The sequence below is a fragment of the Coregonus lavaretus genome (assembly GCF_964263955.1).
Source record: "Coregonus lavaretus genome assembly, contig: SUPER_35_unloc_5, whole genome shotgun sequence".
NCBI lineage: Eukaryota > Metazoa > Chordata > Actinopteri > Salmoniformes > Salmonidae > Coregonus > Coregonus lavaretus.
The window spans coordinates 471,582-494,675 of NW_028167177.1; the positions used below are offsets into that span (position 1 = coordinate 471,582).

A 23,094-nucleotide genomic window follows, 5' to 3' on the forward strand; every position below is an offset into this window, starting at 1 on the left:
TGGGGGCCTTACAAGCCCTCACTGCCGAGATCCTCCTGTTGCCTGTTTCTGGGCAGAGGGGGTGGCCGCCGGATCTACCGCCGAATCCTGATGGCTCCTTTCTTCCAGAACCGTCTCACAGCCTGCACTGACCCCTGTCACGTCACACACCCTGGTCTTGGGACCTCAGGCACCTTTGGGACGGGGCGGCCAGGTACACCAAGAGACAGGACATCTGTTGAACCAGCCGCCCGTCTGGTCTACGTCTCTGCCTCGCTGGATGACCACAAGTCTTCACGTCATCCCTCTCAGTGACTGTCTACCCATGCTGCCCTTTGTTGTTGATTTCAAATCTGTACAACACATTTGGGGGCGGCTGTTAAAAAAGGCCAGCTTTCTAGCACTCCTTTCTGGTTAGTTTAGTCAGGCAGCTTAATCTCCTTTTCTAAAACCTAACCCTATTTTCTAATATTTTTAACAATATATTTCCATATTGAAGCCATGCAAATTACTTGTTCAACGTCTGTAAAGAAAATAATAAAACAACGTATTTAGCAAAGATGGGATAGGCCTAGATTTTGTTATTTGTTTTCTGTAAGCTATTTAACAAACTAGGTTATAACGGACTGATTTATAAGTCCAAAAATGTATGAAGTAATTGCAGATTTTCCCTGTGGAATCGGTGAGGGTAACCAGAAGTGGTCTTGTGATAATTGTTTGTGTTTCTGCTCGTCAGACGGAGCAGGCGCTCTGCATTAAACAAATGGGGGCAAGAGATGGGAATTGTTTTGTGCACAAGAAAAGGGCACCATTGAAAGGGATGATTACTGGGGTAGCAGTAAATGTAAAAGTTGACCAACTGAAGGGGAAGATTCCCGGTGTTTGTGATGCTCGTCGTTTGGTGTGACGCAGACAGGGTGGCGTTAGTGGTGAAACAGAAGTCATTGTCTGTTCTTTTGAGTTTTGATGTTGAGTCTTTGCCTGACAAAGTTATGTTAGGATATGTAAGTTATCCTGTAAGAGCTTTTGAGCCGAATACATTACGTTTTTACAGGTGGCAGCAGTGTGTAGGAGGGAGGTTCCTAGGTGTGAGAAGTGTGCAGAAGGGCATGAGACAAAGGAATGTGTAGCATTGGGGAAAGTAGTGGTATGTGTTAATTGTATGGGTGCCCATGGGGCTGGGGATCAGAAATGTCCCGTGCGAGAGAGGCAGGTGGAGGTTTCCAGGGTTAGAGTAGTGCAGAAGTTGTCATATGCTGAGGCAGTGAAGAAATTAGAGGAAGATGGGTCAAGGGGGAGGGATCCTGAGAGGAGTGGTGTGAGTAGTAGATCTTTACCAGTACAGAGGGATAGGCCAACAAGTGGTATATGTTTCAGTAAGATTGGATTTTTTGCATTTATAGCAATGGTTATCAACTGTACTGCAGGGATAGAATGTAAGTCGCAGAAAATGGAGGTTGTGGTGGCAGCTGCAGAGAGCTATTTGGGTGTGCGAGACTTGACATCAGAAGAGTTACAAGGTGTGTTAAGTGGTGGTGTCCCATCCTTTCAGGTAGGACTAAAAATATTTAAATAGTGGAGTAGGGTGGTGTTATGTTATTATTATTTTATATTTTTTGTGAGTGTAGTGTTAGATGGTAGGGTATTTGTTTATTTTTTCAAGCAAAGTATAAGGGAGTTGTACTCCAGTCTAGTAGGTGGCGGTAATGCAACATTTATTGGATGCCAACTGCCGTTAAACCTCATCGAAGAAGAGGATTTCAAAGAGCGCGCATATCTTTTTCATTTCACCACGCCCTTTGAGCTATGACGCCAACCAATAAGATCCTTTCTCTTCAAGTGTAAACGGAAGTGAACTTTGACCAACATTAGTGTTTTATTTTTTAGAGGTTTATTAACATCCTGTAACAAAAAATATGAATATCTTAACTGCATAGCACTACATACTTACCCCAAGCAGTTTATTTCGCGTTGGAGACAGGACTTGCTTGATAGATGTTATCTAAGTAACGCTAGCTAACGTTAGCTGCTAACAATGCCAATGGCTAACTTTAACGGAATGGGCTTTCACACTCAAATAGCCTCCATTATGGAGGTGCTAGCGAATGCAGCCGTTGCAGAGATCTGTAAACTCGTAGACAACGACTATGCAGTGTTTGGTTTGGAAATTTCTCAACGCCAGAAAGAAAACAGGACATTGCGGAGGAAACTACAGCTACTGGACCTGAAGGTGGCACGGGAGCGCGCAGAGAGGACAATGCGAAGTCGTACCAGTAGTGTCAAGATCCTCGACCGATACAGAGGAATGGCAAGAGGTACATTTTGCAGAAGGCCGAGGCAGCGTGGGCTATCGCCCCGTTCCCCTCTTCCATATATAGCTCAGTGCCTGTTGCCCGGTTCCCCTCTGCACATGTGTTCAGATGCAGTAGCGGCTCCTGAAAAAATTCTCAGGGGGGGCAATTTTTCTGATGATTTAGGTGACCTACACACATTAAAAAAAAAAAAAAGATATGTCCAGCAACAACATGAAGACAGGGGCAGCATATAAGTCAATACTGATATACACATTACTTGCTTCAAAAAGGCCTCATGGTTGAATTGGAAATATGTGCACCTGAGCATAATTCACAACAAGCAAGCAGGAGCTTTTGATAGAGGCTACTGAAAACATTGATGCAAGTTATTGGTAATAAGACATTTTTATAGACTTCCATATTCTGCCCTCTTGTATAGATTTGTGAAAATGAACAGTGATAGACATTTTGCCTGAAAACAGAATTTGAAAATAATTTCTAGAAAAGGTAAACACAGCTATCTATAATAATAATAATAATAATATGCCATTTAGCAGACGCTTTTATCCAAATCGACTTACAGTCATGCGTGCATAATTTTTTTTGTGTATGGGTGGTCCCGGGGTTCGAACCCACTACCTTGGCGTTACAAGCGCCGTGCTCTACCAGCTGAGCTACAGAGGACCACCCATACCACCCATCTGTATGGCTTTGTAAAAATGAACAACCATATTCTGGCCAATTGTATAGATTTGTAAATATGAACAACCATATTCTGGCCAATTGTATAGATTTGTAAAAATGAACATGAACAGATTTTTTTTTTTTTTTTTAATGAAAAATAACTATTTTAAACAACATCAACTGTGAACTGATTTGGGCGTGTGTGTGTTAAAGAGACAGACAGGGAGGGACAAAGAGAGAGAGAGGCTACATTACTTGTACTGAAACTGTTCTAGCTTGCTGCATGATCAAATTCAGCTGATGCGCATAGCAATGCACGTAATGGGCATTCTTGAAATGCTCATGCACCTTTTGCTGCACACCAGCCTTCTCTCCCCTCATCACACTGGCTCCATCGTAAGCTTGATCAATAAGTTTGACTTTCTCGTCGTCGGCAAAAAGACCGTTCAGTCTCTCCAAAAGCACACTGGCGATTGAGACTGAGGTTGATTCCGAGATGGGAAGGAACTCAAAAAAGCGCTCCTGCACTTTGTGGTTGCTATCTATGTACCTCAGCACAAGCACCAGCTGTGTCTGTGTAGAAACGTCCGTGGTCTCGTCAGCTTGGATAGCTACGAAGCTCGCCGACTTCACCACCTCCACAATATGTTCCCTCATGACCGCTAGCATACACTCCAGTAGCTCGTTTTGAATGGTCTTTGATGTGCCCTTGAAAACTTTAGCATTTTTAAGATGGTCATCAAACACCTAATCTAATTGTGCCACAAAGTTGACAAGTCCAAGAAAAATAGCAGGGTTGGTGGAGCCCTCAGTTTCATCTTTGCCTCGCAAAGCTAGCCATCTTGACAGTAGTACGTGAATTGATTGACGCTGCTACCCGCTCTTTTCTTAGTTATGTTCATGGTTACTTATGTTACGTATGACGAAAGCGCGTAAGTGCAAGCCCTCCCGGAACCCATAGAGATTGTATTGAAAGCTCTGATATTTGAAAAAAAAAAAGATTTTACATGAGAGTCTATGAGAGACTCCTGGGCGATTTTCAACCTGACTGAAATCGCCCCAAAAGGGGCAGGGCCATTTGAAGCACGACTTTAGCCTGATTGGACATTTAGTGGCAGATCAGACGTCTAGATTAGAACACTGATAACTACTGTTGCCTGTGATATAATTGATTAGTAAAAAATATCCCTTCCTTTCCGTTCATCTCAATGACACATCCGCCCAGATCGTCCCCATAATATCCCAAAGCAACCCAACCACGCCCCTGTTCAGATTGTGAATTACTCAATTAGATTCGTCATTGATTAATTCCCAGATACTACACTACATGACCAAAAGTATGTGGACACCTGCTCGTCGAACATCTCATTCCAAAATCATGGGCATTAATATGGAGTTGGTCCGCCCTTTGCTATTATAACAGCCTCCACTCTTCTGTGAAGGATTTCCGCTTGCTTCCATTCAGCCACGAGAGCATTAGTGAGGTCGGGTATGGATGTTGGGCGAGTAGGCCTGGCTTGCAGTCGGCGTTCCAATTCATCCCAAAGATGTTTGATGGGGTTGAGGTCAGGGCTCAGTCATGTTCTACCACACCGATCTCGACAAACCATTTCAGTATGGACCTCGCTTTGTGCACAGGGGCGTTGTCATGCACAGGAAAGGGCCTTCCCCAAACTGTTGCCAAAGTTGGACGCACAGAATCGTGTAGAATGTAATTGTATGTTGTAGCGTTAAGATTTCCCTTCACTGGGACTAAGGGGCCTAGCCCGAACCATGAAAAACAGCCCCAGACCATTATTCCTCCTCCACCAAACTTGACAGTTGGCACTATGCATTTGGGCAGGTAGCATTTTCCTGGCATCCGACAAACACAGATTCGTCCGTCGGACTGCCAGATGGTGAAGCGTGATTCATCACTCCAGAGAACGCGTTTCCACTGCTCCAGAGTCCAATGGCTGCGAGCTTTACAACACTCCAGCAGACACTTGGCATTGTGCAGGATGATCTTAGAGTTGTGTGCAGCTGGGGCCTCCCGAGTGGCGCAGTGGTCTAAGGCACTGCATCGCAGTGGTAGCTGTGCTACTGGAGATCCTGGTTCGAGTCCAGGCTCTGTCGCAGCCGGCCGCGACCGGGAGACCCATGGGGCGGCGCACAATTGGCCCATCGTCGTTCAGGGTAGGGTTTGGCCGGCAGGGATGTTCTTGTCCCATCGCGCACTAGCGACTCCTGTGGCGGGCCGGGCGCAGTGCACGCTGACTCGGTCGCCAGGTGTATGGTGTTTCCTCCGACACATTGGTGCGGCTGGCTTCTGGGTTAAGCGGGCACTGTGTCAAGAAGCAGTGCGGCTCGGTTGGGTTGTGTTTCGGAGGACGCACGACTCTCGACCTTCGCCTCTCCCGTGTCCGTACGGGAGTTGCAGCGGTGGGAGAAGACTGTAACTACCAATTGGATACCACGAAATTGGGGAGAAAAAGGGGGTAAAATACCAAAAAATATAAAAAATAAGACTTGTGTGCACCTGCTCTGCCATGGAAACCCATTTCATGAAGCTCCCGACAAACAGTTCTTATGCTGACATTGCTTCCAGAGGCAGTTTGGAACTCGGTAGTGAGTGTTGCAACCAAGGACAGACGATTTTTACTCGCTACGTGTTTCAGCGGTCCCGTTCTTTGAGCTTGTATAGCCTTCCACTTCGCGGCTGAGCCGTTGTTGCTCCTAGACGTTTCCAGTTCACAATAACAGCACTTACAGTTGACCGGGGCAGCTTTAACAGAGCAGAAATTTGACGAACTGACTTGTTGGAAAGGTGGCATCCTATGACGGTGCCACTTTGAAAGTCATTGAGCTCTTCAGTAAGGCCATTCTACTGCCAATGTTTGTCTATGGAGATTGCATGGCTGTGTGCTCGATTTTATACACCTGTCAGCAATGGGTGTGGCTGAAATAGACGTGTCCACTAATTCGAGGGGGTGTCCACATACTTTTGTATATATAGTATGCCCATGATATTGGAATGAGATTTTTGATGAGCAGGTGTCCACATACTTTTGGTCATGTTGTGTATCTTGCACAAAGACAATATACTATTCTAGATTGGAGAGTAGTGGATTACAAAAATACTAATTGTCGCCTAACCCATTACATTACCAGCTAAAATATTGTAATCAGATTACAGATTCCTTTTGAAAAACTAGATGATTACTTCTAGGATTACTTTGAAATTCAGAAAGGATGTTTTGTGTAAAAATTATTTTGACAGATTTTCATGCAAATATTCTCAAATCTGCAGAAAGAAAGTATGCAGTTGTTAGCTAGAATGCTAACGCTCATTGACATAGGCTGTAGCAAAGTTAGCCAAAGAGCCATTTTACTGGTCCAAGTTGAAGTGTTTTTTAAGTATAATGCAGTTGATTTGCGATGATGACACAAACATTATATTAAGCAGGACATTCATATGAGCCTTAAAATCCAATTATAATCCAAAAGTAGTTTGCAATGCATTCATAAGAAACAAAATATTGGCGTTCTATGAGAACTCCCCCATGTTCTGAAACCAAATTGTGCGTATCGCCCTTGTGCAGCAATGTTTGCGAACATAGAAAGGGGTCTATACCTTTGAGCTGACAATAGCTAACCTAACAACCTATTTTCCTCTAACTCTCAGGTGAAGGACATCTCTTTGGAGGCCACAGGAGCTTTGTGAAGCCAGCAGGACACAATACATGGAGAGATGACCAACCAATCACTGTGGATGAGGGGAGTGGAACCTCAACCCAGCACGTGATAGAGGTTAGTTTAATAGTGTTGCATAAAAAAATGACAGTTACAGTTGAAGTCGGAAGTTTACATACACTTAGGTTGGAGTCATTAAAACTCGTTTTTCAACCACTCCACAAATTTCTTGTTAACAAACTATCGTTCTGGCAAGTCAGTTAGGACATCTACTTCGTGCATGACACAAGTAATTTTTCCAACATTTGTTTACAGACAGATTATTTCACTTATAATTCACTATCACAATTCCAGTGGGTCAGAAGTTTCAGTTGATTGTGCCTTTAAACAGCTTGGAAAATTCCAGAAAATGATATCATGGCTTTAGAAGCTTCTGATAGGCTAATTGACATCATTTCAGTCAATTGGAGGTGTACCTGTGGATGTATTTCAAGGCCTACCTTCAAACTCAGTGCCTCTTTGCTTGACATCATGGGAAAATCAAAAGAAATCAGCCAAAACCTCAGACATTTTTTTTTAGACCTCCACAAGTCTGGTTCATCATTGGGAGCAATTTCCAAACGCCTGAAGGTACCACATTCATCTGTACAAACAATAGTATGCAAGTATAAACACCATGGGATCACGCAGCCGTCATACCGCTCAGGAAGGAGACGCGTTCTGTCTCCTAGAGATGAACGTACTTTGGTGCGAAAAGTGCAAATCAATCCCAGAACAACAGCAAAGGACCATGTGAAGATGCTGGAGGAAACATGTACAAAAGTATCTATATCCACAGTAAAACGAGTCCTATATCGACATAACCTGAAAGGCCGCTCAGCAAGGAAGAAGCCACTGCTCCAAAACCGCCATAAAAAAGCCAGACTACGGTTAGCAACTGCACATGGGGACAAGATCATACTTTTTGGAGAAATGTCCTCTGGTCTGATGAAACAAAAATAGAACGGTTTGGCCATAATGACCATCGTTATGTTTGGAGGAAAAAGGGGTTTGCTTGCAAGCTGAAGAACACCATCCCAACCGTGAAGCACGGGGGTGGCAGCATCATGCTGTGGGGGTGCTTTGCTGCAGGAGGGACTGGTGCACTTCACAAAATAGATGGCATCATGAGGAAGGAAAATGATGTGGATATATTGAAGCAACATCTCAAGACATCAGTCAGGAAGTTAAAGCTTTGGTCGCAAATGGGTCTTCCAGATGGACAATGACCCCAAGCATACTTCTAAAGTTGTGGCAAAATGGCTTAAGGACAACGAAGTCAAGGTATTGGAGTGGCCATCACAAAGCCCTGACCTCAATCCTATAGAAAATTTGTGGGCAGAACTGAAAAAGCGTGTGCGAGCAAGGAGGACTACAAACCTGACTTAGTTACTCCAGCTCTGTCAGGAGGAACAGGCCAAAATTCACCCAACTTATTGTGGGAAGCTTGTGGAAGGCTACCCAAAACGTTTGACCCAAGTTAAACAATTTAAAGGCAATGCTACCAAATACTAATTCAGTGTATGTAAACTTCTGACCCACTGGGAATGTGATTAAATAAATAAAAGCTGAAATAAATCATTCTCTCTAATATTATTCTGACATTTCACATTCTTAAAATAAAGTGGTGATCCTAACTGACCTAAGACAGGGAATTTTTACTAGGATTAAATGTCAGGAATTGGGAAAAACAGAGTTTAAATGTATTTGGTTCAGGTGTATGTAAACTTCCGACTTCAACTGTACTTTGTAAATCAAATGTGGCCCATTTATTTCAGAAACGCTCCACTCAGCCATTCACTTGCTTACATGTACATCTGCCATAGGGTAGCTTGTGAGACTTCCCTACGACATTGTTATCCAATTATACTCATGTACTGGTAATAACCTCCTCTCTTCTTGTGTCAGTCTGCAGATGCAGAGGCTGCAGGTCCTGGGGTCAAGCTGGAGAGGTCTGAAGGAGAGGTGGATCCACGGCATAGCAGAGACATCCAAACTGGAGTGGCTGGAGCGCCCCCTGTAGCCACGGAGGACCCCACCACCTCCCCAGTGCAGCCCAGGACCCTACGCAGCATGACGGAGGTCAGTGGAACGCCGATCGCAGTCCTCAAGTCAGAGACGGACACAGGCTCTTACACACAGGATCTGACCACAGATCAGACCCAGAGAGACTGGGGTTGGGGAGACTGGGCTGTCCTCCTGCTCCTGGCTCAGAGTATTTATCAGTATGTCACCAGAGCCAGAGGACGGTGATGGTGACACGTTAGAAACTGGTGGTGATGATCCTGCTTGTTCTTACACTACAGAGATGGACCCTGGCAACATATCCTTGGGTTTAGAGACACAGACTGATCTGTCTAGAGGAGACTGGAACCGGTACAGTAGTAGTGTATACTCTGAAGGGTGCCTAGATAAGAAAGGGGAGGGTCTGGTTGTAGATGAAGTGACTGTGAAATTGGAGGGTGACTTTCCTACAACATGGAATGCAGATAATCACCTAGGATACGGACACTCACAGGGCAGATATTTCTTAGATTACAGGGAAAGCTTAGAGAAATCCAAATGTTACGACCCACTCCCCTTCACACACGTTGAGGGATCGCGACCCAGTGTCCACGTTGATGGAGCCTTCCGATTCACACGGGTACGTCCTTTTCGATCAGGAATTGAACTCAAATGACAGGGCTAGAGCCCAGGCTCAGGGAGGGGGAGCCAAATCAGGCAATAGTAAAGAGAAACGGTTCCTCTGCATGTTCTGTAACAAAGGCTTCAGCTGCCCCCAGAAGGTGGAGATCCACAAGAGGGTCCACACGGGAGAAACACTATAGCTGTACCCAGTGTCACATGCGCTTCGCCGAAGCTGGCACACTGAAGAGGTACCAGAGGGTCCACACAGGGGAGAAACCCTACAGCTGCCCCCACTGTGAGAAGTGGTTCTCCCACCAGCACCATCTGAAGAGTCACCTGAAGGTCCACACGGGAGAGAGTTCGTTCGCCTGTACGCTAAGGGAATGGCAAATAAGTCTGTCAACACAGCAGATTGGCAAACATACAATAAATTGAGAAATATATATATTTTTTGTGATCTATACATAAGGACAAACCACCTGGAACTGACAACCTGGATGGTAAATGACTGAGGTTTTGTAGCAGAATACATTGTGACTCCTATTTGCCACATCTTCAATCTAAGCCAAGAAGACGGAGTGTACCCCCGGGCCTGGAGGGAGGCAAAGGTCATTCCGCAGCCCAAAAATAGCAAAGCACCCGTTAATGGTTCAAACAACAGACCAATCAGCCTGTTACCGGTGCTTAGCAAATCTTCTTTGACCAAATACAATGTCATTTTACAGAAAACAAATTAACAACAGACTTTCAGCATGCTTATAGGGAAGGACACTCAACATACTCGGTACTGACACAAATGATTGATGATTGGCTGAAATAAATTGATAATAAGAAGATTGTGGGAGCTGTTTTGTTAGACTTCAGTGCATCCTTTGATATCATTAATCATAAAACTTTGCTGAGCGTTATGGATTAACATCCTCTGCCTAATCATGGATGGACAGTTACCTATCCAATAGAACACAGAGTAGTTTTTTTTTTATGGATGCCTCTCTAATGCAAATTCGGTTGAGTGTGGTGTACCACAGGGCAGCCAGCTTGGACCATTATTGTTTTCTGTGTTTACTATTGACCTTCCACTGACCTTGAATAAAACCTCTGTGTCCATGTACCCTGACGACTCAACAGTATATACTTTGGCTGCAACAGTAAAATAAATAACTGACATCCTTAACATAGAGCTCCAGACAGTTTTATAATGGGTAACTAACAATAGGCTGGTGCTAAATATCTCAAAAACTAAAAGTATAATTTCTGGGACAAATCACTCTCTCAACCCTAAACCTAATCTGGATCTATTATTAAATAATGTGGCTATTGAGCAAGTTGAAGAGACTAAACTGCTGGGTGTCACTGTAGATAGCAAGCTATCATGGTGAAAACATATAGACTCAATGGTTACTAAAATGGGAAGCGGTCTGTCCATTACAAGGCGTTACTCTGCTTTCTTACATCTCAGTCAACCAGACAGGTCCTACAGGACCTGGTTTTGTTGCACCAGGACTACTGTCCTGTTGTGCGGCAATGAGGAATATAGGACAATTGCAGTTGGTCCAAAACAGAGCAGCAGGTATTGCACTTAGATGTACACGGAGGGCAAATGTCAATGACATGTATGTCAATCTCTCCTGGCTCAAAGTTGAGGAGAGATTGACATGCATCACTGTTAGTCTTTTGTGCGAGGTGTTGATGTGTTGAAGGTACTGATGTGTCTGTTCAAGCAGTTGGCACACAGTTCCGACACTCATCGGTATCACACAAGACATACAACCAGAGGTCTCTTCACAGTCCCCAGGTCTAGAACAGAGGCTGGGAAACACACAGTATTAAATAGAGCCATGACTAAATGGAACTCTCTGCCACCCCAGGTAACTCAAGCTAGTAATTAAACCAGATTCAAAAACCAGATAAAAGTACAACAGTGACTGTGAAGAGAGACACAGACAATTCTATGCATTTTGTATTGTATTACGTATGTGAAATGTGGTTGAGATACGACTGATATGTGGTTGTCTCGCCTGACTATCTTAAGATGAATGCGCTAGCTGTGGGTCGCTCTGGATGGGAGCATCTGCTGACTGGCTAAATTGTAATGTAAATGTAGTGCTATGTATGTACACTGAACAAAAATATAAACGCAACATGTAAAGTGTTGGTCCCATGTTTCATGAGCTGAAATAAAAGATCCCCAAAATGTTCCATATGCACAAAAAGCTTATTTCTCTCAAGGTTTGTGCGCAAATTTGTTTACATCCCTGTTAGTGGACATTTCTACTTTGCCAAGATAATCTATCCACCTGACAGGTGTGGCATATCAAGAATCTGATTAAACCGCATGATCATTACACAGGTGCACCTTGTGCTGGGGACAATAAAAGGCCACTCAACAACACAATGTGCAGTTTTGCCACACAACACAATGCCACAGATGTCTCAAGGGAGTGTGCAATTGGCATGTTGACTGCAGGAGTGTCCACCAGAGCTGTTGCCATAGAATGTTATGTTAATTTCTCTACCACAATCGCAGACCATGTGTATGGCATCGTGTGGGCAAGTGTGGTGGAAATTCTTCAAAACAACAACTTTTTATTGTAAGATTTACAAATCTGGATCTGGTCAACAATCCTCTCAACAGTGCAGCGTTTAGAGCCCCACGAACCAGAGTTGGGTCTCAGCTTTTATAACCGTTGTCTACGTGGCAGTTTAGCAGATGTGTGAGAGCCTGGTGGGAACATAGCATAAACAAGTGATAACACCAGTTTTGTTACTCCTTTCTGCCGATAGAATTGTTGCTGCTGCTCAAGCTAGCCTCTGTTCTCTTCATATCTCCACACAGCTGTGCCCTTGCAAGATACGAAAAGAACAGGATGGACCAAAAACTGTGGTCACTCTCAGAGGCTCTTTGTCTTTGGCCGCATGACCAAGTTACTCAAAAACAAGAGAGGAAAAACACTGGCTTCTTACATGAGTGAAACAGACAGTGGAAATGTACAGGTTTAAGGCTCATACAGCGCATGTGCATAACAAAGTTTGTAATTTTTTCCATCATACAAGCGGTTAGCTGTTGTGAACAGAGTGCCCCATGGTGGCGGTGGGGTTATGGTATGGGCAGGCATAAACTACGGACAACAAACACAATTGCATTTTATCTATGGCAATTTGAATGCGCAAAAATACCGTAACGAGATCCTGAGGCCCATTGTGAGGCCCATTTTTTAAAAAGGTATCTGTGACCAACAGATGCATATCTATCTGCATTTCCAGTTGTGAAATCCATAGATTAGGGCCTAAGAATTTATTTAAATTGACTGATTTCCTCATATGAACTGTAACTTAGTAAAATCAATTAAATTGTTGCATGTTGCGTTTATATGTTTGTTCAGTATATATTTACGTATATTATGTATTTTATTTGTTGTTTCCTGTTTGGACCCCAGGAAGAGTAGCCGCTGCCTTGGCAGCAGCTAATTGGGGATCCTAATAAAATACTAAATACTAAAGTACACAGCAGTAGTGGGTCCATTTCTGCAACAACTAAGAGCGTTGAAGCTCAGACGTGTGATATATATAAGGCATATACAATACCAGTCAAAAGTTTGGACACACCTACTCATTCCAGGGTTTTTTATTTTTACTATTTTCTACATTGTAGAATCATAGTGAAGACATCAAAACGATGAAATAACACATATGGAATCATGTAGTAACCAAATAAGTGTTTAACAAATCAAAATATATTTTATAATTGAGATTCTTCAAAGTAGCCACCCTTTGCCTTGATGACAGCTTTGCACACTCTTGTCATTCTCTCAACCAGCTTCATGAGGTAGTCACATGGAATGCATTTCAATTAACAGGTGTGCCTTGTTAAAAGTTAATTTGTGGAATTTATTTCCTTTTTAATGCGTTTGAGCCAATCAGTTGTGTTGTGACAAGGTAGGGGTGGTATACAGAAGATAGCCCTATTTGGTAAAAGACCAAGTCCATATTATGGCAAGAACAGCTCAAATAAGCAAAGAGAAACAACAGTCCATTACTTTAAGACGTGAAGGTCAGTCAATACAGAACATTTCAAGAACTTTTAAGGTTTCTTGAAGTGCAGTCGCAAAAACCATCAAGTGCTATGATGAAACTGGCTCTCATGAGGACCGCCACAGGAAAGGAAGACCCAGAGTTACCTTTGCTGCAGAGGATAAATTCGTTAGAGTTAGCTGCATCTCAGATTGCAGCCCAAATAAATGCTTCACAGAGTTCAAGTAACAGACACATCTCAACATCAACTGTTCAGAGGTGACTGTGTGAATCAGGCCTTTATGGTCGAATTGCTGCAAATAAACCACTACTAAATGACACCAATAAGAAGAAGAGACTTGCTTGGGCAAAGAAACACAACTAATTGACATTAGACCGGTGGAAATCTGTCCTTTGGTCTGATGAGTCCAAATTTGAGATTTTTGGTTCCAACTGCCGTGTCTTTGTGAGACGCAGAGTAGGTGAACGGATGATCTCCGCATGTGTGGTTCCCACCGTGAAGCATGGAGGAGGAGGTGTGATGGTGTGGGGGTGCTTTGCTGGTGACACTGTCAGTGATTTATTTAGAATTTAAGGCACACTTAACCAGCATGGCTACCACAGCATTCTGCAGGGATATGCCATCCCATCTAGTTTGTGCTTAGTGGAACTATCATTCGTTTTTCAACAGGACAATGACCCAAAACACACCTCCAGGCTTTGTAAGGGCTATTTGACCAAGGAGAGTGATGGAGTGCTGCATCAGATGACCTGGCCTCAACAATCACCCGACTTCAACCCAATTGAGATGGTTTGGGATGAGTTGGACCGTAGAGTGAAGGAAAAGCAGCCATCAAGTGCTCAGCATATGTGGGAACTCCTTCAAGACTGTTGGAAAAGCATTTCTCATTAAGCTGGTTGAGAGAATGCCAAGAGTGTGCAACGCTGTCATCAAGGCAAAGGGTGGCTACTTTGAAGAATCTAAAATCTAAAATATATTTTTTGGTTACTACATGATTCCATATGTGTTATTTCATAGTTTTGATGTTTTCACTATTATTCTACAATGTAGAAAATAGTCAAAATCAAGAAAAACCCTTGAATGAGTAGGTGTGTCCAAACTTTGTATAAGCCTAAAAAGTCTAACATATTGTATTTGTACTGTGTAGGCTATATGATGTTCACAAATGCCTATTTCATTACTTCCATTCAACTACTTCATGTTTTTCCCAAGAGACTTTAAATGAGAAAATTAATGTAGTTTATCAAGTTCATGCAGAATTGTAGTTGAGACATATGTATGTGTGGTTTTCAGATGCTGTATTTAAAACTTGTTTATGTTTTTTTAATAAACACAAATTTTTTTAATAAACACAAAATGGGACTTTTCATGCAGACTTTCATTGAGACTCTCTTTAGGATACATCAAATATTTTCCCACCCTATTCTGCATAGAACTGACAGCGCTTAATAACCAATATACACTTACTGAATATACACATACCCACTCACTAACAAACACCTACTGTACACCTCAAAGTAGTTTAGTCAGGTTTGTCTGATGATGACTTTTGACTTATCATAGCTGACTTATATTTACCCACAACATAATATTTACACTGAGTGTACAAAACATTAGGAACACCTTCCAAATGTTGAGTTGCACCCCCTTTTGGCATCAGAACAGCCTCAATTCGTAGGGGCATGGACTCTACAAGGTGTCGAAAGCGTTCCACAGGGATGCTGGCCCATGTTGACTCCAATGCTTCCCACAGTTGTGTCAAGTTGTCTGGATGTCCTTTGGGTGGTGGACCACTCATGATACACATGGGAAACTGTTGAGCGTGAAAACACAGCAGTGTTGCAGTTCTTAACACACTCAAACCGGTGCGCCTGGCACCTACTACCATACCCCGTTCAAAGGCACTTCAATCTTTTGTCTTGCCCATTCACACTCTGAATGGCACATATACACAATCCATGTCTCAATTGTCTCAAGGCTTACAAATATTTTTTTAACCTGTCTCCTCCCCTTTATTTACACTGATTGAAGTGGATTTAACAAGTGAAATCAATAAGGGATCATAGCTTTCACCTGGTCAGTCTGTCATGGAAAGAGCATGTGTTCCTAATGTTTTGTACACTCAGTGTATGTCCACCATGATGGTTTTAACAACAACAAGGCAACAGTAAACATGTCTAGACAGGGGATGTGCTTGTTCAAAGTTTGGAATTTCAGTTGATTGCTATAGCGCCCTCTTGGGCCAATCAGTGTAATTTTGTAAATGGCAGGGCCCGGTTTCTCAAAATGGTTCTAGCGATGAACTTAGCCTTAAGTTGCTTTTGGGAAACTGGGCCCAAATCTCTATGGCAAGACGCTTCATTAACCCAAGTTTAGTCAAAATCGGGTCAGTGGTGTCTGAGATATCGCATGTGACTAACATGCGCACTAACTGATGGAGATAGATCCATAATCCCCTCTCCGATTTCATCGTGGGAGACAATGAGGTCATTCTGTAACTACAGTATAGGACTCAAATGTAGTGGGGATGGGTAAACACTCCATGTTGAAAGTGTGTTTATTATCTGTGTGTGTACGTACCTGAGGGAGTGAATGTCTGTGTAATCTGTATCACCTCTCTCTTCCAGGAGGAGGAGGGTCCAGAGGTTCTGCTGGTGAAGGAGGAGGGGTGTGAGGAGGGTCTGGGGAACCCTGATGGGACCATGGTCATGGAGGACAACCAGACTACACCTCCCCCTGAACCCACAGAGGAACCAGCTGAGCAGCACAGGACCACATACAGTCTCACTGAGGTGAGCCCGCTGTGCATTACTGTCTGAATGGTATTAGGTCAGGGCCTGTATCCACAAAGCATCTCAGAGCAGGAGTGCTGATCTAGGATCAATTTTGCCTTTTAGATCATAATGAATAAGACTACTCTGAGACTCTTTGTGGATACGGGCCCAGGTCTTGATTCATTTTGTCTGAAGTGTGGGACCATGCCTTTGAATGATCAAACCATTAGAGTGTCAAGTAATCAATTCAACTAACATGTTTGCATAGTACTCATAGCAATCCCTCATTGCCCAATCAGAAGATGCTTCATAGCAGGGTGCTCAAGATTTCTTGATATAACATCCTCTCACTGTATCTCTTAAAGTCAGTAGACATGGAAGATGGGAAGCCTGATCTGCTGCTGGTCAAAAAGGAGACAATAGAGAACGGACCAGAGAGCATTGATCTGCTGAGTGGACTAAAGATGGGGGAGCAAGGTAAGGGAGACATACATATAGCCCACATACAGAAATAGATCTTCAATAGGAGTAGTGATGCGCCTGTCTATAGTTTTTTCTTCATTCATAAAATGAAATCAATACAATTTATGTTAAAAACACAATGTATAAACCTGACCCCAAAAAAATGATTGAGAAAAAAAACCTCCATATGTAGAGTTTTTTCTGCCATGTTTGTAAAGTCTATTTTCTAACCTCTTCCTGCAGGTAATTGGCTGGAGGCTAACAGAGGAGACTGGGTGGACATCTTGGATTCCCACACCCAGGCGGGTGTAGCCAAGGGCCCAGGGGACAACATCACTGAGCAGGCCAGGACTAGAGGCGACATAGTGGAGGTCAGTGGATGGGACAGCGCCCTCAACTCTGGGCTGGGGAACAACACTATTAACCACAACCAGAAACAGACAGTCGAACACAAAACAACATTCAAACTTAGTCTCCATGACAACAGACTGGCTGAGACCAGGGCGAGGCGTAGATTTGGAGGTGTCCCTATGCTGCTGGTGAGAACGGACACAGACTCGGCTAGCGATGCTCCGTCCTGCTCCTATAGTTGTGATTCAGAGAGACTGATGGCGCCTCAGGTTAACCCCCTAACAGGTGCTGCCTTCAGCCTGCCTTCTATAGGATCTATCAACTGGAACATGGACTCTGCGACAACACAGACATTCCCTGGCCTTCGTCCTCCTCACACTCTCCTAATGTTAAACCAGACCTCAGACAATGCCAGTGCCTCAACACTAAATAACAGTAGTAGAGACGGAATCAGTAAAGCTGGCAGCGCCAAAGAGAAGCGCTTCCCGTGTTCGTTCTGTGGGAAAGCCTTCAGTTTCCCCAATCAGGTGGAGATCCACCAGAGGATGCACACTGGGGAGAAACCGTTCAGCTGCCACCTGTGCCGGGCCAGTTTCTCCGACTCGTCCAACCTGAAGAGGCACCAGAGGGTCCACACAGGGGAGAAACCCCACAGCTGCCCCCAGTGTGAGAAGAGGTTCTCCCGCCAGGACCAGCTGAAGATGCACCTGAAGGTCCACACGGGAGAGAGGCCATTCGCCTGTACGCACTGCGGGAAGAGGTTCTTAGAGAGGAGCTACCTCAGGATACACCAGAAGAAAATGCACACGGCCTATGTATAGAGTATAGTGACATGTAATGTAGTACTAGTTAGTTAGTTTGTAGTTAATTCTGTTGGTGTTGGATGTAGAAGGAACTGGATGAGGTGAACTGAGGAAATAATTAGTAGATGATATGGTGATGATGGTTGGTATGATGGTGTCTGTAAAAATGCTTCACTGATGAAAAGGGACAACCTTGTCCTGTTGTTTGATGCTGGTGTTTTATAATGAGGAAATGATAGTGCCTTAATTCATGTTTACTTGACATGAAGTGGGGAAGCTGTGTGTAATGTAATGTTGAACCTTTTCCCAAGTATTCTAAAATTAATTTTATTAAAGCGAGGGTACCAGATTTACAGAAAATATAGTGTAACAATAGTGAGAAAAGTTATTCTACTTCTCACATGTATCGTTTTGTGCAGTAAAAGTACTGTACTTCACGTTAGGTGAGTGTATGACCATTTTGTTCAAAAATACAAAACTCACTCTGTGCTGACTGACTTGGTTATTTTTGTATCATTCAGGGACTGAGTTTCCCTTATCTCAGTCGAACCAAAACATTATACTTAATTCTTGAATCAACACAGACATTTTTTATAAAAAACTCCAATGGCTCCATATTTTTAGGTAATTGAATCGCAGTGTTAGAGATGGGCTTGACTGTGGTTAACATTTTATAATATTGTGTCATGTTTCTCTGTGTACAGCAAAGAGTTTCTTATATAAACGTTTTGTGCTTTTCTGAGACTCAGATTTTTTACTTCAAAATGTTACCAAACAAAAACCCTTGATTTCAAAGGTCAACAAATCATACAACTCTATGCACAATGACAAATTTGAAAGCAGTCTTTTTAATTTAATTTTTTTAATCATCACTTTATGTCTAATAATTCAGTGTGTTTATTTTTTTTATTTAACACCAAACTATATGTTTTCATAATGTATTTCCCTGAGCCTCCTTGGGCCACTGAAATGCTCCGTCTGATCGTGTGGGCGTTAGGAAACAAATTTGAATATGAATGTATATATTTACATACACAGCCCTGATTGGCTGATAGGATGGTCTAGATAACTTCCACAGGTATGTAGGCTACTTTGTCTTGTCATCAAAACAGATGTCATCTTAATATCATTGTGGTACAGTTTCCAATAGGTCACCAGAAGATGCAGGACCAGAACAGACTTTTTGGTGGACCATCCTGGCCTATACCCTGTCTGCCGTGTATTCATTGCAGAATGCAATGATTATCTACAGGGCAGACTATATGGTATAATCTTCAGTATCATCACTAAGGCATAGATTCAATCAGATCAAGCGTTAACTGGCGATAGCTGATGTTTTTGTGGTGTCGGAGGTGGAACTGCGTTGGAGCCGTCAAATCGGTGAGCAGCTGCTCTTGTGATTATTGTCACGAAGCCACACCCGCCCCCCTCGCGTTAGTTCAGAACAAGAAAGTGTAGGCTATATAGAAATAATTACATAAAAATTGAAAAATCATTAAACTAAATAATGGGGATCTCTATCATCCTAATCGAGGTGTAGATTACGTGTAACATTCCAATGTTCGAACTTGTAAACAAGGCTGCATGGGATTTCTGTTAATGCGACTCCGTGCAGCCAATGACAATGTCCGCTTTAATTATAACGCCAGGAGCCGCTTGTGGATTTGACAGCTCTAACACAGTTCCACCTCCGACACTGCCAAAACAACCGCTATTGCGAATGTTGGCAAAATTTTACGAGTGACACTTTTTGATGATACTGGAGATTTTAACTTATTAAAATGTTTCTAATGAATAAACACTCTTGAATTACACATTTTTGAATGTTTTCTGCTGTTGAAAGTAAATAAAGAAACCAGACTGCAATGATAGGTTTTTGTTATTCTTCATAAATTATATTTTCAGTTATGCACTCACTAACTGTAAGTCGCTCTGGATAAGAGCGTCTGCTAAATAACTAAAATGTAAAATGTAATTTACATAGCATAATAAACAGATCGTAAACAAGGTTATAATGAAAGTCTAAATCATGGCATGTAAGTGTCTTTTCAAGTTATGTGCTCAAGCTCCATAAGGTGTTCCTGTGAGAGGAAAACAGATTATGGTGAAAGTAAGAGGGTGTTAGCTAAACATAATCAGATAGGCGGTATAGAGCAGCAACAGAGTAGTTATCAATGGTATAAAGTACAAAAAAGTAGTGGTTTTATTTACATTGTCATCACCAGCTTTCTCAAACACTGACATTACTATAAACAACTAAACTCAGCAAAAAAAATTACGTCCTCTCACTGCAACTGTGTTTATTTTCAGCAAACTTAACATGTGTAAATATTTGTATGAACATAACAAGATTCAACAACTGAGACATAAACTGAACAAGTTCCACAGACATGTGACTAACAGAAATGGAATAATGTGTCCCTGAATAAAGGGGCGGTCAAAATCAAAAGTAACAGTCAGTATCTGGTGCGGCCACCAGCTGCATTAAGTACTGCAGTGCATCTCCTCCTCATGGACTGCACCAGATTTGCCAGTTCTTGCTGTGAGATGTTACCCCACTCTTCCACCAAGGCACCTGCAAGTTTCCAGACATTTCTGGGGGGAATGGCCCTAGCCCTAACCCTCCGATCCAACAGGTCCCAGACGTGCTCAATGGGATTGAGGTCCGGGCTCTTCGCTGGCCATGGCAGAACACTGACATTCCTGTCTTGTAGGAAATCACAAACAGAATGAGCAGTATGGCTGGTGGCATTGTCATGCTGGAGGGTCATGTCAGGATGAGCCTGCAGGAAGGGTACCACATGAGGGAGGAGGATGTCTTCCCTGTAACGCACAGCTTTGAGATTGCCTGCAATGACAACAAGCTCAGTCCAATGATGCTGTGACACACTGCCCCAGACCATGACGGACCCTCCACCTCCAAATCGATCCCGCTCCAGAGTACAGGCCTCGGTGTAACGCTCATTTTTTCGACAATAAACGCGAATCCGACCATCACCCCTGGTGAGACAAAACCGTGACTCGTCAGTGAAGAGCACTTTTTTCCAGTCCTGTCTGGTCCAGCGACGGTGGGTTTGTGCCCATAGGCGACGTTGTTGTCGGTGATGTCTGGTGAGGACCTGCCTTACAACAGACCTATAAACCCTCAGTCCAGCCTCTCTCAGCCTATTGCGGACAGTCTGAGCACTGATGGAGGGATTGTGTGTTCCTGGTGTAACTCGGGCAGTTGTTGTTGCCATCCTGTACCTGTCCCGCAGGTGTGATGTTAGGATGTACCAATCCTGTGCAGGTGTTGTTACACGTGGTCTGCCACTGCGAGGACGATCAGCTGTCCGTCCTGTCTCCCTTTAGCGCTGTCTTAGGCGTCTCACAGTACGGACATTGCAATTTATTGCCCTGACCACATCTGCAGCCCTCATGCCTCCTTGCAGCATGCCTAAGGCACGTTCACGCAGATGAGCAGGGACCCTGGGCATCTTTCTTTTGGTGTTTTTCAGAGTCCGTAGAAAGGCCTCTTTAGTGTCCTAAGTTTTCATAACTGTGACCTTAATTTCGTACCGTCTGTAAGCTGTTAGTGTCTTAACAACCGTTCCACAGGTGCATGTTCATTAATTGTTTATGGTTCATTGAACAAGCATGGGAAACAGTGTTTAAACCCTTTACAATGAAGTTATTTGGAATTTTACTAATTATCTTTGAAAGACAGGGTACTGTAAAAGGGACGTTTCTTTTTTTGCTGAGTTTATAATCTCATCCTGTTACAGGAAAGGTGGAAGAGTTAGTATGTCACACTTATTGCACACACACAATTACATTTAGCTTCTCAACAAGAACTTTGTAACCGGAGTCTTTAAGAGCTTTGCACACCTGGATTGTACAATATTTGTACATTATTCTTAAAAAAAATATTCAAGCTCAAGTTAGTTGTATTGATCATTGATGGACAGACATTTTTAAGTCTTGCCATACATTTTCAAGCCGATTTAAGTGAAAACTGTAACTAGGCCACTCAGGAACATTCAATGTCGTCTTGGTAAGCAACTCCAGTGTATATGTGGCCTTGTGATTTAGGTAGTTGTCCTGCTGAAAGGTGAATTTGTCTCCCAGTGTCTGTAAGGAAAGCAGACCAATTTTGCCTGTGTGGAGCTCTATTACGTTTATTTTTATCCTAAAAAACTCGCTAGTCTTTGCCGATGACAAGCATACCCATAACATGATGCAGCCACCACCATGCTTGAAAATATATAAAGAGTGCTACTCCATGATATGTTGTGTTGAATTTGCCCCAAACATAAAGCTTTGTATTCAGGGCAAAAAGTTATTTTCTTTGCCACATTTCTTGTAGTATTACTTTAGTGCCTTATTAATTAATGACTTATTACTCATTACCAAGTAAAAATACCTACAAACAAAAGATGAGCTTCTACTTTAGTAAACTTTATTACAACATACCTTACATTTCTTACAAAATAATAAGGATTTATGTTGTTAGAATAATCATTAAATGAATTACATGAAACAAAGATATAGGCCTACTCACGTAATACCCTTTGGTAACAGATACTGTGAGATAAAGGTTCAGGGAAGAGAAGACTATCGAGCCCAGCTAACGTTAGCAAGCTAGCTAGTTATCTAGCGAGTTGCGATCATAGCATATTTGCCAGCTTTCAAGGTTAGAAAACTAGCTAGCTAGCTAGCATGTTAGCTAATCCCCAAAAAACTCAACAGGTTGAATGGAAAGTATAGATGTAGATGGTAACTAACTAGCCTAGTTGGTAGGCCCAACAAAAACTCCAGCTAACATTTGCTATCTAGCTAGCTACAGTTAGCTAGCTAGCCAACGCTAGGCTAGCTAACTAGTAAACGCTAGCTAACTACCTATGCTAAAACCTGCAGAATTCATGTATCCAAAAAAGCTAAACAAATTGCATAGAAAACTTACTTCCTATCTCCTGTGTTGACGTTTTTGATCTACAACACTTTTGTTTCTTTCGCGGCAATCTTTCATGTCTGGATTTTGCACACTTACATGATGTCAGTGTCAACACATGTGGGCAAGTTCAAGGCCGTCGTTCTTCCAAGCGTGTTTCGCAAATGGGCAGATCTTGACATGATGCCTTAATTCCCGGGATAAATAATTGCACCAATGCATCCCATCCAAAAGTGACAATGTTCCTCAACAGTGAAAACCTTGCAAGGTTGCATGATGAAATAAGAGTTTGCCTTATGACCATTTTAAGTGCATTTATAAACCATTATTCAACCAAGCTAAATAGGTTTACAATTTGACAAGCACAAATGACTCTCACAATTGTAACCATAACTTTTTATTAATGTTTCTAAAAAGATTTAATTGATCGTTAAAATAATTGACC

At 42.8% G+C, this 23,094-nt stretch overlaps 1 protein-coding gene across 1 annotated transcript; it reads left to right on the plus strand.

Annotated features, from left to right (window-relative positions):
* Positions 1 to 1,839: 1,839 nt before the first annotated feature.
* LOC311110398 (uncharacterized protein) lies at positions 1,840 to 18,450 on the plus strand. The gene is made up of 6 exons (XM_084188947.1): positions 1,840 to 2,294; positions 6,622 to 6,746; positions 8,577 to 8,750; positions 15,957 to 16,121; positions 16,469 to 16,580; positions 16,809 to 18,450. Exons 1-6 carry the CDS (start codon positions 2,015 to 2,017, stop codon positions 17,735 to 17,737), a joined length of 1,785 nt encoding a protein of 594 aa, XP_084045073.1. The 5' UTR covers positions 1,840 to 2,014; the 3' UTR covers positions 17,738 to 18,450.
* The last annotated feature ends 4,644 nt before the right edge of the window (positions 18,451 to 23,094 follow it).

Excerpts from the sequence above, each read along its gene's own strand:
- LOC311110398 (XM_084188947.1), top strand. The coding sequence starts at position 2,015 with ATGCCAATGGCTAACTTTAACGGAATGGGCTTTCACACTCAAATAGCC. Across the intron at positions 2,295-6,621 it reads ATACAGAGGAATGGCAAGAG|GTGAAGGACATCTCTTTGGA; the intron begins GTACATTTTGCA and ends TCTAACTCTCAG. Across the intron at positions 6,747-8,576 it reads CAACCCAGCACGTGATAGAG|TCTGCAGATGCAGAGGCTGC; the intron begins GTTAGTTTAATA and ends TTCTTGTGTCAG.